The 19,560-nt window shown below is 39.7% G+C and overlaps 1 protein-coding gene across 4 annotated transcripts in view; it reads right to left on the reverse strand.

The window, feature by feature from the left end:
- Positions 1 to 19,560, reverse strand: part of LOC112567926 — a 60,054-nt gene that overhangs the window by 40,145 nt on the left and 349 nt on the right. Inside the window, exons 2-6 of one of the 4 annotated variants that reach the window (XM_025244818.1) lie at positions 19,101 to 19,217; positions 18,299 to 18,571; positions 17,830 to 17,934; positions 17,351 to 17,369; positions 16,163 to 17,009 (exon numbers count right to left, since the gene is read on the reverse strand). In XM_025244818.1, coding sequence (XP_025100603.1) covers positions 16,856 to 17,009; positions 17,351 to 17,369; positions 17,830 to 17,934; positions 18,299 to 18,571; positions 19,101 to 19,217 — 668 coding nt within the window. In that variant the 3' untranslated portion in view covers positions 16,163 to 16,855. Of the gene's footprint in view, positions 1 to 16,162; positions 17,010 to 17,350; positions 17,370 to 17,829; positions 17,935 to 18,298; positions 18,572 to 19,100; positions 19,218 to 19,560 lie in introns of those variants that run through there. The other 3 variants (XM_025244820.1, XM_025244821.1, XM_025244819.1) reach the window with 3 other exon arrangements.

Genomic DNA, 19,560 nt, shown 5'->3' on the forward strand with positions numbered 1-19,560 from the left:
ACAGGGTCAGAGGGCGAGTTACAGTGAAACTCGATGAAAAAGTTGATAGACTTGCTTCCCCAAGCTACCACGTATTGTGTGCAGGCGCGGTGTCCCCCGGTGTCATTCCTCCCTTTTAGTGTTTAATATTAGGTGTTTGTTGTTGTTGTTGTTTTTGCCAACTGTACACATGCAGTTTTTTTGGGTGTCTCTCTTCCAAATCTGAGTATATATATATATGTTTAAGATTTTTTCTTAGTTTAACCGCTGATTTTGTTGTTGTTGTAAAGGTCTTATTGAAGGGAAAGACTTCGGAAGCTTGACGTCAGCGACCTCGACAGTCCGAGCTAAGTGAATCCTCCGCTGTCTTTAAAGTAGAGTTTAGTTAAGTTTCCATCGATAAGAGTTTACACAGATTATATAGTTTCTCTTGGCAATCTAATGGGTTATTATGAAAGGCTTGTTTGAACTGATCACATTAGATAAAACAATTTAAAAAAAAAACAATTTTCGAACGCAATACATGTCACACCACACAAACACGACATGCGCACTCTACCAATAAATTTAAACAATTGTTTTACAGAGGGACGTCCCGGCTATCTTCAACAATAGACAGCTAATATTCAACAAATACCAAACACGGGCAACATTAGTCTCACCATGGTCACACCACACTATAACAACTCGCCAGCATTTTATGTGCGAATGAATTTGTTCCCCAACATAGAGGAGCGGTCCGGTGGCGCAACGGTTAGCGTCTGTCACCAATACAGTGATGTTTGGCTGCCCAGAGTTCATTTCTCGTCTCGGGCACGCTGTTCTTCACTCTGTTTACAGTGCTGGCTGCTTGCCGTAATATAGCCTTAGTTGCTGGCACGGCGTAAAACACAATTCCCTCCCCCTCCCCCCACAACATACAGTTGTCGTGAACCAGATCCACAACAGCTAACACAGTTAAATTGCGTAAAAACACTACTTCAGTCCGAAAAGATGCTGGCACATTGTCTATTGCCCCCCCCCCCCAACCTCCTCGCTCATATCACTGCAAAAATAAAAAAATATCTTACTGTATTTCGGATCGTTGTAAAGTATCGCAATGAAGTCGTCCAACAACAGCTAACTCAGGAGCCCCAGGGTGGCTTCCTGTGTTTGTGTCCGCCTGAAGGGTGTCTACGGCGCTTGTACGTCCTCCTTGTACGTCCTCCTTGTACGTCCTCCTTGTACGTCCTCCTTGTACGGCGCTTGTCGCTTTGGCCCCTTTTACTAGACACCTTCCTGTTGGTCTCGTGTCGCCTTCCTTATATACCTGTTCCGGTGTACAGGTTGTTAGGAATTCTTGAGACGTTTTTCACGCATGGTATCCCGCAACCCCAGGACAGAATGCAAAAACGATTATCGAGTTACAAATACGTCAGCCTTCCTTTTCTCCGTCTGCTCAACTTCTTTTGACATCGCGCTCTCAACCAAAAATAAAGCTGCGTGTATTTAAAGTAATATGTTCTATTAAAATCTATGTCATGTGTCTCCCTTATATCAGGAGAGATATGTTTCCTTGCACTCATGCTGGGCGTTTCATGGGCTCGATGACAGGAAGTATGAAAAACTGTTGACAAAATACTTTACAAATGTTTACAAATGAGGAGTGTTAACGATACAAAGGGTTAGTGCAGCGGTTCTCAACCTTTTACTTGTGACGCCCCCCACTGACGAGAAAAAGATATTTCCTCGAGCCCCCATTAGCCGGCAATGTAAGCTAATTTCACTAATACCGGTGTAAGGAACTTTAAAAAATGACAACCTTCGCGCCCCCCTTGTAAGCACTTCGCGCCTTTCCCCGTCCCCCATGAACAGCCTCGGTCAGGTCGCCTAGTTTGCCTCAAAATGATGCGCAAATGGAACTGCAAAAGTTTGAACCCTTAAACGAAAGTCAAAATTAGTGATGTAAGAAAACAAATATCGGGGTGGTAGATACTTGTTTGAGTATATTTTATGACCGAAAAGAAAACTTACTCAGCTTCTTGACAGCTTATTACAAGATTAGGGAGACTGGTGTAATGGTTATTTTAGCTTGACTAAAGTTTGCACAATTAACATGCCTGGGTGAACTTAACAAAAGGAAGAATGTGACCCAAAACCACTTCGGACTTATATCTAACAGAATTTAGGTCCTTCTCAGTACACACAAACTGGTGAGAGACGACGTTCAACACACAAACACACACAAGCACACGTGCCCCCGCACGCATGAACACACATACACACATACACAATGATGCATAGATCCCTGGTCGGAACAATACGCTACGAAAGGACGATGTGTGTATGTGTCTTAAAGAAAGATAGATTAGAAGAGAATACTAAAAAGCATTCTCTGACTGCAGAAATACCAAGTGCGACAGAGAAGGACACTAGAGCATGTGTAACGGCTTGACCTTTTGCTGCGACAGTCTTTTGTCTAATGAGCTTCATCTCTCAGAACAGATAAGGTCGGACTAATGCAATATTCACAAGATTGCCGGCATCAACATCAAACACAGAGTGAATGACTGACAGTTCGGATTATTCAGACCTTCAGAGTCTGCAAGTCACGTGGTTCTGAAAAACTGCTACTTTGGCACGAGAACTGAAGACTTTCAACGTGCCAATGATCGAGTGTATAACGAGTCAATCACAATGCCGATTACATTGGAAAAAGGTGCAGATCGGTGCAATACAGTACAAAACATCTTTTTCAACAACAAATCAGTACCACAGGCACAACAAATCCAAGTTTAGACCAAAGTCAACATTAGTGATGTAGGAAAACACATCAGGGTTGTAGATAGTTACTTTACCCTCTATACTTTGAGTAAATAAAACTCATAACCCTAACCCAAACCTTGAGTAAATAAAACCTACCTGTCCGGCTATGGGATGATTCGGTAGACCGGTGTCACGCTTGTGTTAAAGGATTATTTGTGTTAGCGGTGAGTGGAACCTGACCCTGATTTATGAAGGCAGCAAGATCACTGTCGATGACAGTGACTAGCAAGCGTCTTAATGACTGAAAAGAATCAAGTGTTAGTGAGAAACGCTCGTGAGTACAGCGTACGAAGTCTTTAGTCTGTAGATAAAATGACAACATTAGTACTGCACATCTTTGTTTGTTTCTACCGTTACAATTCAGCTGAAATAGGCCACACATGTCTATGTTTATGTCATTGTCAGCAATAGAAGGGAAGAGAGACGAAGATAATATACCGCCATATAAAAAGCGGAGAAAGTGAACTGGACAAACATACTAACTCGCCTGATACATGTTGACTCAACTGATGCATTCTACAACATATATTACAAGCTGCATCAGTATATACTGCTCCTCCTTACATAAAACATTTGTGTACAGGTACTTCCTACTTGTTATTATTTGTGTAGATATGCTTCATAGACTGTCACTATAGTGACAGCGTGACTTGTGTCAAAACTAAGCAAATGTCACTGGAGGCTTTGCAGTTTTATCAGTTTCTCGTGACTCGGTTAAAACTGCGGCCACCCGTTCTTTGGGAGACACCTGATAGATCAGCACACACACACACACTAATTCTGAAAGGTAATATTTTAGTAATGGAAATAATAACTAAACAAACCGCCACCCACTGCGGGATAGTGTTCTTGCCCCTGAGACCTTTAGGCGTGACATTAGATGAAGAGCACTGTGTATGTTGACACGGTCTCCTTCTCTTTCTGTGGCCTTACGCGACTCAGAAAGGGTGGGTGCACAATGCTCTAGATAATAAGTCTGCTTGCAAGAGTAGTACTTCAGTTTACCCCCTGCGCTTTCAAACCTTTCAACCCAGTTTGCAAAGCTTGCTTCGAGTAGCGGTTGACACCAGGTAGCTCAACAACATGGTCAATGGGCTGTCACGTAATGCTCTGAGCATACTTATTGAAAGATCTATCGTTTTGCAAGTACTACTGAAAGAAATAATAAAATCTCTCGCTACTGAAACATGAAACATGTTTCTTGTACTTTAAATGGCGTTAGAAAGGATTATTGCTTGACCTTGTGCTCTATCTTAAGAAACACTATACTTAGAGCGTAGACGTGGTACAGTTATGAAAAATCATCTTCAAGCATCTTCATATAAAGATATCTCATAATTGAAAAAAACAGTGATTGCAGCAGATTATACTGTAAAAACATTAATTTAGAAAAACTGTCCTTAGTATGCAACAATTATGAAAAACGTTTTCGTGCTGCTTTTAAGAAACCGCTTCAACTACTGTTCTTCTCCCTCCACCCAGCTTTTCTGAAGAAGAACAGGAGGTGCAATACCTATAACTGACATTTGCACCAGCAGGTTGGTGTGCTACAACAACAGCTCCACAACTTGCACTCTAAATGTAATAAAGAATCTGAGACATTTAGTGCTTGTGTGGCGGATGAGGTTTATACTTGTTTATACATGTTTATACTTTTGATCCCTCTATGTCTCTACTCTTAATTTGTGTGTGTAATACATTTGTTGCTTAGTACAATTCGTTTTGTTTTTATTGTATTGTGTGGTCTGCGCTCATCTGTGGTTGTACCAAAACCTCGTTCGCCGTCTCTGGCCGAGCGAATGTTTGTTTGTTTGTGTGTTTGTGCCGACTGTTTGAGCGGTTGTGTTTGTGCATCCGTTGACGCTGGTGACGGGGACTCTCTAATTTATTTTTCTCTCTGAGACACACAGGTCTATTATTAACTAAATCAGTAAAACAATGAAAGCAGCGGGTGTTGTGATGCTACCACCGTATAAGCGCGTGTGTGTGCATCATTACACACACATACAGACAAACACACACACCCCCCTTTTTGATATTGTACAAAGTGCAATCGTATTTGACTTTTATCATGGCAGGCGAGGGGACAGTACGACAGGTGGCATATCAACAGCAGACAGAGAAGAAAGAAAAACTGGATTGTCGAGTGGTGTTGACAGATTCTGTCAGCTTATTTTGCCTGTTATCTCGCAACGAGTTTCTTCATACTAAAAGTTACGCGCACACAACAATATGCTGACTTAAAATACTTGTTTTCTAAGGATTTGTTTATTTACTTTCTAAGTTTCGACGCCAATAAGTTCGACACACACAGACACACATAACCGCTAGCCTGAATAGTGACACACACACACACACGAACGTACACACATACACAGCTCAGGAGGACAGCCGAGTTTGAGCAAGTCGAGTGATACTTTACTCTAGTATATTGTAGTCTTGTACATAGATTTGTTTGACATGAACAGTGGGTTATTTTCTGAGTAGAAAAACCACACTGCCAGACAGCAAAGCAGAATTTTATACGAGTTGGCTTGATTCTGTGTGTTAGGTAACAGCAGGAAACAAGAGATTAAAATGAAACTATGCCTAGCGAATGGGCCTAAGCCCAAGTAGTTGGTGGATGGGGTGGGCATTGGTGTTCAACCCCGAGCAAGGAACTATGACAGTAATATGTTTAATCAGCGTTTAGTTTCAACATGAAGATATACCTCTCGTGTACATTTAGTACCAACACGGGATTCTCCTTCTATTTAATCTATAAAACATTTATTTTCATATCTAGATACTTTAGCTTATTTTTCACAACAGAGAGCTTCCTTCAGACACCTGACAACAAGAGTAAAAATAGGGATTGTTCAAATTTTTAAAATTCGAAAAATCCAAGACTACACACCTGATCTTGCACTTCAGCATTTTTATCGCCAGGTAAAGCACCTGCTTTTATATGGATCATAAATATGGGTGTTAAAAATAATGTTACAGTAGAAATGGTACATATGTTTTCTTTGACAAAAAATTAATTAACGTCAGTTCCAAAACCCATTATTGTCAGTTCGAATGCAATATGGTCTACAGTAACAGGTACATTTCCCCTTCATGTGCAGCTAGGCTAACGGGCTGACGCCGCTTTCTGACCTAGTAACCCCGCCGCCGACACCTGTGCGATGCATTATTGTAAACCACAGTAGAGTCTGAGGTTGTAATTCTGAGCGCGAGTGAATGAATACATAAGGGAGAAAACACTGAAACCTTCAGGAATTGTTCCATCATGGATTACCTCCCTTCAGCCCCCGAAATCAATATTTCAGTATGTTTGAAAGTAGGCAAAAGTTGATAAGCGCCATGTTGAAGTAAGTTGCCTGTTACTCAATTCTAAATTGACTGGTACTTAAACAACTGAGAATGAGATGTTAAGACTGTTACAGTTTTATATTAATGTGCGTGTACTCTCAAGACACTTCAGTTTCATGCCTAATACTTCGTATTTATTAATACTGACCTGAGGCGGCATTACTGGAGTGTTTGTTTGTAGTCTAAAGATCATACCAAGTCCTTGATGTTACAACTACAGGGACAAATTTGCCAAAGTGCAATGTAAGAGAACGAGAAAAGTGTAACCCAAGGGGGCCAGCATTTCTGTCTTCGTCTCTCACCTTAACACACACGCAGAGTGAGTGGAGGTTGATATCCGAATCGTTAAAGTGAGAGGTCCGAACTGAGAAAGTTCTTACAACGAGTACTTAGATAACCCAAGTGCTGTTTAAATGTCAGTATATGGGTTGTTGTGTGTGTGTACTGCAAACAAATTGTTTTGTAATATTCGTCTGCGTAAGAGTTAGTGAGATCACATATTTCAATCGACGTGGCTCCATTATAAACGTTCGTTTCGGTTAAGAATAAAGAAAGTAGTTGGGACAGACAGACACCAAACACGAGAACATCCGAGTTTAAGCAAGTGTCCTGATATATTGTCGTACTCCACGTTTATTTGCTCTACGTGAAATGGCTTTTTTTCTAATGAAAAAAATCTATACAATCAGACAATAAAGTTTTATACAAGCTTGATACTATGTGCTAGGTGAGCAACCTGATGTTTTTATAACAAAATGTTACTGCAAATGTTTGAAGCAATAAAGGGAAGTCAACATTAATGACTGAGGAAAACACACATCAGTACCGTAGAGATGTACTTGACCCTCTATGTTATGAGTGAACAAAAAATCTTACCGAGCTGCGTGGCGGGTGTTAGATGATCTGACAGAACGGCGAAACGATCACTGGTGTCGTCACCGCCGTGCGTGGTCGACTGTTGGGCTGTTGCGCTTGCATGCGGCCTCGGGAGTCTGTGAAAAACAGGCCCTAAGCAGGTCATGCGTTTGTTGCTTCCACAGTGCTGGGGCCTATAAAAGGATAGAATGTTTCTTGGATTGGGGTTATATTCATATTTCCCCTCAAGTGAAGGTGAACAAATTTGGAGCCCGTTGATCTTCGGTTGTAGTTAATGTGATCAATAGAGACCTGGCACAGGAACAATAAAAGAATATAATTATATATACACATAGTATTTTTGTCAACCCCTGTAGGACCCCGGGGTATGCTTGCCTAGCGAGCATTGTAAAACTAGGGTTCCCTGACATCCAGCCAGGCGACTTGGTAAGAGGCGACTAAGGTGGACACCTCAGCTAGATGTAAATTAGGTTGTGGTAAGGCTAACATCCCCACCATGTAAAAAATAGATGTTACAGAAACCAATACCAGAATACTCACTAAAGTTGGCGGAGGTAATGAAGCAGGCCAGTTGACTGGACTAATGATGGACGACAGCCAAACCCGAGAGGGAGCTGGACAGTGGATTTCCTCAAGCCGAGGCAAAAGTTGAGGATGGGTTGCTGCAACATCCAGACCATGTACCAGACTGGCAGGATGCTCTAACTAGTCAAGGAGTTTGACAACTACAACTTGGACATCCTGGGAGTCAGTGAGGTCAGAGCGTTTGAGCCCACGATATCTTGCTCATCATCTGCGACCTCAATGCCAAGGTGGGAAGTGACAACACCTGCAGGGAGCATCTCATGGGCAAGCATGGAATTGCAACCATCAATGACAACGGAGAGACACTGGCAGACTTTTTTGTGAAGAAAACAACCGACTGATTGGAGGCACACTCTTCCATCACAAAGACATTCACAAGGCAACGTCGATATCACCACATGGGATTACAAAGAACCAGTTAGACCATGTCATCATCAACCGAAAATGGAGGAGGTCATTTCGAGATGTCAGGGCCTACAGAGGAGCAGACATTGCCAGTGACCACACTCTTGTGATAGCCACAGTTTCTCTGAAGCTACGTCGATCACGAGGAAAACAGGCACGTCAGCAGAGAGTGGACTCCGGCAAACTAAAAAATCCAGCCACCGAAAGGGCCTTTGCTATGGAAGTAAAGAACAGATTCCAGGCTCTAGGAGGCCAACAAGAGATGACCTTAGATGACTTCAATCGAGTCTTACAGGAAAAACGCGAGAAAATACTGGGCTTCCAACGGAAGAAGAAAGAACAATGGATCAGAGAAGAGACATGGAAAAAGATAGACGAGAGAAAGCCAGCCAAACAAAAAATCAACAGCACTAGATCAGAACTCCTTAAAGAACAACACAGACAAAGATATACAAAACTAAACAAAGAGGTAAAGAAGATGACTAAAACTGACAAAAGAGTCTACGTAGAGACATTGGCAGCTGAAGCTAAAATAGCAGCAAGGAAAAATGACTTCAAGACACTGTAAAAGATAATCAAAGAACTAAACAACGGGTTTAAGAACAGTGATGTGCCAGTGAAAGACGTGAACGGTAATGTCATCGAGGGAGAGGCAGGAAAACTACAGCGCTGGAGGGAGCATTTTGAGTCAGTTCTGAACAGACCAGATCCCCCTCAGCTTGCAGACATCCAGCCAGCAGCTATAGACCTTGACATCTGCACATACCCGCCAAGCTTGGAAGAAGTGACTGCAGCAATCAAGAAAATGAAGAGCGGCAAGGCACAAGGGGCAGATGGAATTACAGCAGAGATGTTGAAAGCAGATGTGAATGTGACAGCTCCCATACTGACAAATTTGGGAATCAGGGCAACTCCCTGCTGATTGGAAGACAGGGCTCATCTTCAAATTACCCAAGAAATGAGATCCTGGTGACTGAAATAATTGGAGGGGCATAACACTACTCTCCCTCACCAGCAAGGTCTTCATCAAGATTGTTTTGTCGACTGACGGCAACTCTTGAGAAAGACCTCCGACCACAGCAAGCAGGATTTCGTCCTGGACGATCCTGCTCCGAACACATCTTCATTCTTCGACAGATTCTGGAGGAGAGCAACGAGTGGAACACACCTCTGTACATCAGTTTCATCGACCTGGAGAAGGCCTTTGACAGCATTCACCGAGTCTTTATGGAAGATCCTGAGGCATTACGGAGTCCCTGCAAAACTTGTTCAGGTCATTGCAATGCTGTACAGCGATTTCAAATCCCAGGTTGTCTGTGACACGGAACTTACAGACCCCTTCAACGTCAGTACTCGGGTGAATCAGGGCTGCATTCTGTCGCCGTTCCTCTTCATCCTGGCCATGGACTGGATCATGAAGACTTCCACCGACAGTGAGAGGAGAGGGATCAGATGGACCATGACTATGACAGCAAGAACGCTGGAAGACTTGGACTTTGCTGATGACATTGCCCTGCTGTCGCATCGCCACCAAGACATGCAAGAAAAAACAAATATCTTCTCAGAAACAGCTGGAAACCTTGGCTTGAAGGTCAGTGCAAGGAAAACGAAAAGTATGAGAGTGAACGCCAGAGTCCAAGACAGCATGAAACTAAATGGAGAAGAGATTGAGGAAGTTGACAGTTTCATATATCTTGGGTCCAAAATGTCAAACACTGGGGATACGGAGGTGGAGATTTGAGCCCGACTGGCGAAAGCCAGCCAGGCCTTCGCCTCACTCAGGAGCACATGGACGGCAACAAACATCAGCCAGAAGATCAAGATGAAAATCTTCCAGTCAACTGTGATCAGCACCCTCCTTTACAGATCCGAATCACGGAAGATGACCAAATCCATCTGTAACAGATCGACTTGACGTCTTCCAAAACAGATGCCTCAGGCGCCTACTTAACATCTTTTGGCCAGATAAGATCACCAACGAAGAACTCCACCGAAGAACTGAAACTGAGTCCATCACCACGCAGGTTCAACGAAGGCGTTGGCGATGGATTGGACATGTGCTCCGCCAGCAGACAGCAGACCTCTCCAGAGTCGCCCTACGATGGACTCCAGACGGCCGAAGAAAACGAGGCCGCCCAAAGGAAACTTGGAGAAGAACGGTGGAAAGGGAGATGAAGGGAAAGGGCTGGACATGGGGTCACCTAGAGCGGGTTTCAGCCGATCGACATCAGTGGCGGACTCTGGTTGAGGCCTTATGTGCAACCTGATGCACGAAGAGGACAAGAAGAAGTATTAACTGCACGATGAATACAATGATGGTAATAGTTGAATGTCATACGATAGAGATTGAAACAAGAGAACAAGAGAACTGAAGTCTAATTACAGAAAGGTATTTACGCTGATTTCAGAAGTGACGGTCAAAAATATATGTAATTTTTACTTGGTGTCAAGTAAATAAACAATGTATAAACAAAGAATGAATCAAAATTAAGGATAAAAAAGTCGTCACAGCAACTATATACATTAAGAGATGTTAATGTATGCAATCAACTACAAAGATATCAACGATGCTGTCAAGAGCCTTTTGTCAGATATCAGCCCGTGACTTTATGTTCTTCTGGTTATGTTAACTCCTTTGAGACACAACTCTATGCATGAAAAGAATGAATGTGAGCATGCACTAGGAGGTCAGAAATATAAGGGTTAATGGAGATGAGAAAAGTAATCTTACCCTAAACTTTGGTGGAAAAAACGTTAGAACGCTTCAATCCGACCCGTAACAGCAAACAAAGAAGCGCCTAAGTCGAGACCACCACATCTCACCTAGTTGGGATCGTGAAAAGTAGTATATTGATATCAAACTAATTTCTGTACGGCGGTGCTGACCCCTGTTGTTTATCCTCTCCTAGACGAGGGACAGTAATTACTGTTTGGCTTTTTTGCGTTATCTAAAGGTAAGAAAATTCCGTATGTATGTATGGATAAAGAGTTTTTCAAATAGAAAGTACAGTGTAAAATCAAATTACAGGTTTTAATGCTTACCAGTCTGAGCCTCCAAAAACTTCCCCATCCAGTCGCCTTTGATCCTCCAACGCAGCAGCACTGGGATCCTCACCACGAAGCAGTAGACTAACTCGACCATACACGTGCAGTGTGAGTGTAAACAACCAGCGAACTAAACTCGACCGTGATGTCGATGTGAGAGGACTTGTCAACACGGCCACTTCAGTACATCATCAACAGCCTCTCAAACCGATTGGTCTCCTGATCGACGAAAAAATCCGCCTCGAGGGATGACTCTTGGATTTAGAAACTGGATTGTCTGTGTTCTTTGTGTTATTCGGGATTACCTTTGATGTTAAAGGACGACAGTTCTGGAGTATGTTCAAAACTGTGAGTATAGTCATTGACTACTGGCATTTATGAGCAAGGACCGTGAGATCTTTCAAGATTGTATGACTGTGTGAGAGTGACAGTAGGAGTGTAAATAACTGTATATTTTTTAAAGTGTGACGAGTATTCTGGGATTGATACATAGGTCTAGAAGATATCGCATATTTTTGCTGTGTTCGTTGAAAAAACGCCCAATTGTTATGAATGGGTGTGTTAGTAAAATCACTCATCCTTTCACACAGTTGCATTACCACTAGCAGGCATCGACAGAACCATTGAATGTATTGCTACTATAGTAAGGCTTGCCGCCGGTAACAAAGATAGATAAGAATAGATGACATTCTACTTTTTGTCTCTCCAGCATCATCGGTTACAGTTCTGTCTACCTATAGGAGACAGATTTACTATGCGCATCCGCGTCGTCTGCTTCCTTACTCAATGAGGCAGTGGACTCAGCTAACGGCTCTCGGTTATCTTTTGTTTTCACGCCCGTCAAGTTCGGAGACCTATGTCTGAATGTTTCCTTGGGGAGTCGCTACTTACCTGTCATTACCCATTTCTTCCCAAGTACAAACGTGTCAGAGTGTTTCTCGGCCTAACCACTACCCCTAGCTTCTAGCGGCAGTAACATAGGTTACCCATGCAAACTGACTTTGTTAACCGACACATTCTACCTTCGTCGGCCTTGTTTTGTTGCATATTGCAATTAATCATAACGGGTTTAAATGGAATCTAAGATTTTAACAAATTATTGTATAAGTCAGGACGTGCTGCAATATATGATAGGATACAGAAAAAGAATGTATTTTCTTTTTCATTTTATTCCTGTAACGACAAAATTCTAGCTCAGTAAACATAACTCTTACACTGATAACCCTACGCCAACAGATTATAAATCAATCGACTCGGAAAAAGTTATCGTTAGTTAAATAGGACCTCTGTTTAAAAGTTACACCCTCATCGAAAAATATGATCAACACTAATTCCTGATTCCCTGTGTGCAAATTACTGAAGACTTAAAATAATATCAAAAAATGATTGAGTGATTCGTACTCTGTTACCTACTACCTACTACAATACTTACATCTGACAATAATAGCCACAGATCTCTTCAGTTCTGAGCCCGGTGCCTCACACGTGATGACCGGCCAGACGTCCTGACAGCCAAACCCTCCCACAGAAATCACGAGAGGCCCTACTCCATGTTTTGTAGAATTCTGTGTTTTTCCTCTTTCGTCCACCAGTCGCACGGTGACAGGAGGGTTTCCGTTGGTAAAGGAGCACGAGACGCTCACCTCTTGGTTCTCCTCAACCACGACAGTCTCGTTAACTTCTCGTCCATTCACCTGCAACCCTGTGACTTTTGGTGGGTCTATAAGAAAAAAATAGAATATATAGTGAGTGTGTTTTGATATTTTGTACTAAAAAATATTCTAGAATGTTATACATACCTTTTGCGCAAAAGAAACTCGTAGCTGTTCTCCCTTTTCTACCCATTTCTCTCTCTCTCCCACTAAGTTATATTAAGATACATTTGTTTAAAATCAGAAGAAGCAGCAGAAAGAAAATTAAACAAAGATCAGGAAAGTAGACACGAACACGTTTTTGTTAGTAGGTGCAATAACTGTCTTTAGTTGCAACTCGCACTGCATCGTCTTCATTGTGGATTATTGTCTTCGACATTCTCTCAAGGAAAGTTCTCAGTGCATTCGTTATTAATCATAAAGAAATATAAAAACATTTTCGAATTGCTTACAATTTACTCGGAGTTTCGTGTTCCTTAACACAACCAGAGGTGAATTTAATTTGATGAGTTCCCACAGGATGTGACTGTAGGTCCGCTTGACGAGCAGAGAGAAGCGCATCACGTGGTTATTAGCCTCACACATGGAAACATTTCTGTGATTAATGCACCTGATATTATCTCCAGTGGGCCATCGGCATCGACACACATCGTAAAATTTCTCATTTTCACACAACTTTATTTCAATTACAAAAGCCGTATCGTTGAAAGTCTGACTGGTGTTCGCTTTCAGGTGGTAGACAAAATCAGCCTGTGTGTTCTCTTGAATTGTTAGGTTCTCGTGGAGTGCTTCATTGTTATCTCTTTTTGTACCTTCAAGACAATCAATGTTTAAAGACTGTCAAGAATCCTAAAAAAGTGTTGTATTTATCTTAACTAATGTAATTATTTATCAATTTAAATTATTTTTAAAATCTACGACCGTCATAGAGAGAAAACAAACTAAGAGAAACCAAAAGGGAAAGAAAATAACAAAAACAAAAATGAAAGAGAAAAGTCAAAATCAACAACAAGAGTACATTATTAAGCAAAGGGAAATGTTTCATAACGATTTGATACATTCTTAGTCATCATAAGAAAGTTAAGTATAAATATATTACAACATACTTTAAAGATGCACAAAACTTACAGCTGAGAACGCCTTCATTTTTATAGATGAAGAGCAACATTAGGCACAGGTAGTTCATGATGCTGTTTCTGTTGTCCCTGTGGGACTGAGCACGACAGTGTGGTAACTGTGTAAATATTTAAGGTCAACCGATTAGAAATTTGTAGTTCCGTATTCCCTACTTTCAGTTTTTCTGCAAAACGGAAAAGGAAGTAAATGTGACTTACATCTACATTTTACACTGTGTTTAAAATATCATATGACTTGCCCTGGTCATTACAAAAAGCCCTTTGCACATTTCAAAAGATTATAGTTTTGTTCTCGTAGCTTTTGTTTACTTTGTACTCTTCCACTCATTGGAGCTAATTAAATTGAAATAAACACAATACAGCAGTGATGCCCAACATTTTTCGGCCTGCGGGCCATACACATTTCCGACATGCGTGTCACGGGCCGCTTCACCGCAAAAATACAAAAAACAAAAGAACAAAAATAGAGCAGATACCATTTTTTATTAGAAACAAGTTGTACTTACGATTAATTATGTAGTAATTAGTGGGATCTAGAGGGATTGAAGTTGTTTACCCCGAAACCAACTTCTGATGTCCGCCTCATCGTAGAGACACCAAAAGCGGAGAAGAGCACTGAATTGAAATGTTCGTCCATCGAAAAAAAGATTGAGAGACTCCCCTACGTAGGGATAAATACTTCTTCTCCCCTTGTTTTTCGTTTTTTAGGTCTTTTTTTCATTACTAACTTGCTGATTTCCTGCACTGTGTGCAGACGTTTTGCGGGCCGGATGGCACCGTGTCGCGGGCCGGATATGGCTCGCGGGCCGTAGGTTGGGCATCCCTGCAATACAGTGATTGAGAAGTCTTTCCTATAAGGAAGAAACAATAGAGCAGATTGGCCTTAAATTTCTGGGTTCAGTACGCATGAGCCCTGGAGTAACCAATATTACACTGGTCTACTTTCATTGGTCTTTTTTTTTTTTTACACACTAGAGACTAGCCTGTGCTTAACGTGTTACTAGTTGTTAGTTCTTGATGGCTTAACATTTAAGTGCACAAGGACTAGTATTTCACGAAAGAATTTGAGCTTGTGTCACTCGTCAGAATATTGAGAAAATTCTTGGCCCAGTGTTGTGTGAGCACAAAGAGTATTTGTTTTTCCATAAGTTTTTGTCTTCCTAATAATCTGTTAAATTAATTAACTAAAGAGATCGTAACCAGGGTAACCAATTTAACACCATAATTCGATAATTTTATAGAGTCGGTAGTCGTTGTAGCTTGTGAAGGTGAGGAGTGATGTGATTGTAACTCTCGCTGACATTTGGTTTTACTTATGTGTAGTTCCATCCCTTTCTTCTTTTCTCAGCACTGTATAAATTTTTCTGTTACTCTTGTCTCAATCACAGTAACACACGTGTTATTAAGTTCCTCATGGATTGTGTACTTCTCTGTAAAAAACACAGAGCTTTCCTACGTAAGCAGCAAGTTGCTATATAAATCTTTCTTTATTACTTTAAAAACATTGTCATAGTTTCAATGTTGCACTCAATGAGAGAGATAACTGAGTCAACGTCTCCTTCACTTTATGAGCCTAGTGACCTCCCCTTTTCAAGCGATGCGAGGAGGATTTGTGTGCAGCATTTGTATGTTATTATATAATTTATATTAGTAATAATCGCTGTAAGATTAGTACACAAAAGAATTTATGTGTTATCTTTACAAGGAGGTTGGAATTAAGAATAAGAAAAAAGTAATTAAATCTGTAAAATTCAAAACAACCGTTACATTAAAAATGTATCGCCTTCTTAAATCGACTTTTATTTTTCTACAAAACATAATCATCAGCCAAGTGTTTTACGCTTTTAAAAATTCAATCGGTGAGATGTTGACCACATTAGTAGAAAAACTGGCCTCTGTCATTCTTTGCTCTCTCTATATATATATTGTTGAACGTTATATCTGATTACATTAAGAGCTGTTCAGTATTGTATCAGGAACTATTTTTTTTCTTTCTGTCACACACACACACACACCTGAGCATAAATTTATACACAGTTGAAAAATAGATGCAAGCATATTAATATTCTTTTTCTTGATTGCTGGGTTGTAAGGGTCTCACGGCCATTGATGTATTCTCCCACGATCTGCTCATTTAACACAAATAAGTTTGGTTTGGTTTATTTCTTGTTACTCCATAGGGCCGCAACAACACCTGACACAATGAAAAAGGTCTTCAATTTGCCAATATATTTGAAACACCAAGCATTCTTTAAAAAAAAATCAACACTCACTTTTGCCTCGCAATGCATTGAGAAAACGAATGATCAAGTCTTATTTTTTGTTATGTAAAATATTTATTCACTTGAAAGACAATGCAAATTGGTATTTAAAATGGTTATCAAAACACATTGGAGCAATAAGATTGAAATGTAAAAAAATCAAAACGAGTCCTTCTTGCTTAAATGACAATTAGGCAATAAACAAAAATGACAATTTTTGATGAGTCAAGAATTTAAATGATCTTGAATGCAATAGTAAGGCGTAAGGAATCCAAAGGCTACCACTGACACTGGAAAATAGTAATAACAACAATACTTAATTGATCATTTCGTACATGGTTTAGCAAAACACGACAATAACAAAAACCCATAAATACTATGATTCATACATGCTGAGCAATAAATCCAGTTTCTAGTACATTCAATCCACTAATCTAGTACACTTATAAATCATAGCACCAACCGCTCACTTATCCCTTTCAAAGAGAGCAATAATATCAAACAAATGAACTTATAAACATAATAGTAAAGTAATCTGCCAAATAATATTGTGATTTTAATGAGCCTAAGTACAACATTTTTGGCGAAGCACAGATGGCTGTTACTCCTGGAAGGACTGAATTATTTGTGAACATAGAGTTTATGTGTGTGTACATTATCCAGAGGATATCTCCTACATGAGTGTAACAGTAATCTAGATTTTTATAAGAATAAAAAGCTTTTTTGTCGAATGAAGTCCAGAATCGTCCTTTAATGATTAACTATTAAGTGAAACCCTGTCCTCATCAACAAGACGACTGCTCCGTTGAGTAGGAAAAAACTGATCTTTCACAGTTGACCGACTTGAGTTGTCATCACTTTTGCTGTTTCCAGTGGACACCAAGGATGGAGACTCTTCATCCGATTCCTCTCTGAAATAAGAATGATAATGTACAAAGAACAACTTGTAATCTAGAAGACAATGCTTGTGTCTCAGTTTGTGGGTACGTGTGAAAGCACATACAAATGTAAAATTATGATGATAATAATATTAAAAATATTCATACTGCTGCTGATGATGATTGATGTTTGATAATGTCAATGTAAAGAATTATTCTAATAATTTTGCACTCACAAAGCTTAACTGTTTCAGATTTAAAGAAGGATACACTTTTACTCTGATGTTTTCTATTTTATAATTTAGCGAACAAGAGTTTAACCCAGAGAAAACAATTGCGAAATTCTACAGAATTTTTTCCCACAGTTAACTTACGGTTTATGCGTCTGGAAATCTGAAAAAGAAGAAATGATTACATTTACTAAACTGTGTAAAACAATTTACAGAAACTATTCATCAGCTGCATTTTCTTAAAACCAGCAAATACCACTGTGATCTAGGTGACCTCTTTAGTGTATTCATTGGAAGCATTATCTTATCAACATTTACAATATTAAATACTATCTAGATAGGAAAACGAACTCTTATCAGTCTTTCATTCGCTGATAACGACTGACAAACACAATTGTAATAAATCGTCAGATTTACCAGTTTGCCACGACTACATACCACGTGTCTCCTTTTAACATTATACAGATGAGTGTCCTACTCTTTTCTCAAAGAATAAATAAGTACTATTGTGTATTGTTAAACGATTAACTACTACGTATATGATGTATTATTAGTATTACTGTTAGTTATATTTACATATAGGCATAATAATGTTCTGTACAATAATATAAAGTTTTATTTACTTCTGCAAATTTTCTTGTACAGCACAATGCCAATCACGATTACTCCAACGGCGAGAACTGCTCCAATAACAAGGCCGATAACCCAAACAGGAAAGTCACTTGATGCTGATGAAAAGATGTTTCTTAGTACATGTGTTTAAATGACAAATAAAAGCAGCAACAATTATTGAAAGAATATACAAAAGAGTAGCATACATACAATACACAAAACTATATCATTGTAAATATATACATTTATGCTCTATTACTTTTGAATTCAAACGTTTACCTATGACCATCAAGCATAAACTAGTAAACTTCTATCAAAACTATTTTGTAGAACACATAAAATACGTAACTTTATATTACATATAAATGTTTAATTAATAAATCATTCGTGTTAAAGTTCTATGAGGAAAATGCATTTGAAATCATGTTTGTATCTTTGTCTTAACTCAAAAGAAATGCAAACATAGTATTTAGTGTTTACCTTTGTGATCATAATTGTTTTCGGTTATGTTAATTTGCTGAGTTTTATTCTGGCTTTCTTTTCGTCCCTCACTTTGGTTTTCAACAAAATGACAAAAGTTGACTTTACTGGGGTCATCTCCATTAAGTGTGTATCCGATCTGGCTTGGTCTGGTAACAAATATCTGAGGTACTTCGATTTCTGCAGTATTGGGCACAGGTAACCTGCAGTTGAAACCTTCTTGTTGGATGCACTCAAGCTCGTCCCTCTCCCATGCACAATCCACCAGCAGCTCTGTAGGATGTATTGAAAACAGAGAAGTAGCTTTTTATCTTTAAACATATTTGAGTTGAGTATCATTAAATATGCAAGTTACATTTGCCACAACAAAAGGAATCTACGATTTTACGGAACGTCAACAACTTAACTTGACCTTTTTTTTTTGCCTATTTATTTTCTAATCCATCGATAACTTGACTAAAGTTTTATCCAACATGTCACAGTAAAGTCGACAGAGTATTTTTAAAGGTAAACTATTTTATTGTCTTTGAGACTACTTTATTCAGGACCACCATTTTATGAGGAAAGTGGGTATTTATCGCTTTACCCTCACTGCATTACCTTTACTAATTATCCCTTATACTTATAGTGTCGTGTACCTGTTCGCGACAGCTGGGTTTACTGGAAGATTAACTCACCAGAAGGGTATTTACACCAAAGTTGACTTAGTTGTAAAAACGTTTTTGAGAATTAGACACTATTGACTATTTAAAAGTGATATGCATATATCTTTTCTATAGAGACAGAGAGATGTGTGATATACCTGTTTTGCCATTTTCGTCATAAAAATAAACTACAAAATCTGTCCTCGTAGAGTTTTCCGGAAATATGCAGTGTAGGATAGCCGTGTTAGAGGAATTATACTCTGTTTCCCTGCTACCTGCAAATTGCACGTACAAACACATATTAATGATATTACCAGACATAGTGGAGGTATTATTATTTTTGCTATTAATAATAATAATAATAAGCTTCCAAGCTCCAAAGATTTGCTCAGTGCAGTTTAAATAAAGCATGAAGGGACTAAATCATCAACATCCATGCACACATACCCGTGTACAACAGGCGCACCCACAAACACACTCAGACACACAGTAAATTATTCACAACCTTTATGCAAGTTCATGGCCAGGAGAAAGTCACAGTGAAGTTTAAGTTGTCGTTTTATAAAGATGTGTCTTAACTTTGACCTAAAGGTGGTAAAAGAATCAGAGTATAGAAGG

This window comes from Pomacea canaliculata, linkage group LG7, assembly GCF_003073045.1.
Source record: "Pomacea canaliculata isolate SZHN2017 linkage group LG7, ASM307304v1, whole genome shotgun sequence".
Lineage (NCBI taxonomy): Eukaryota > Metazoa > Mollusca > Gastropoda > Architaenioglossa > Ampullariidae > Pomacea > Pomacea canaliculata.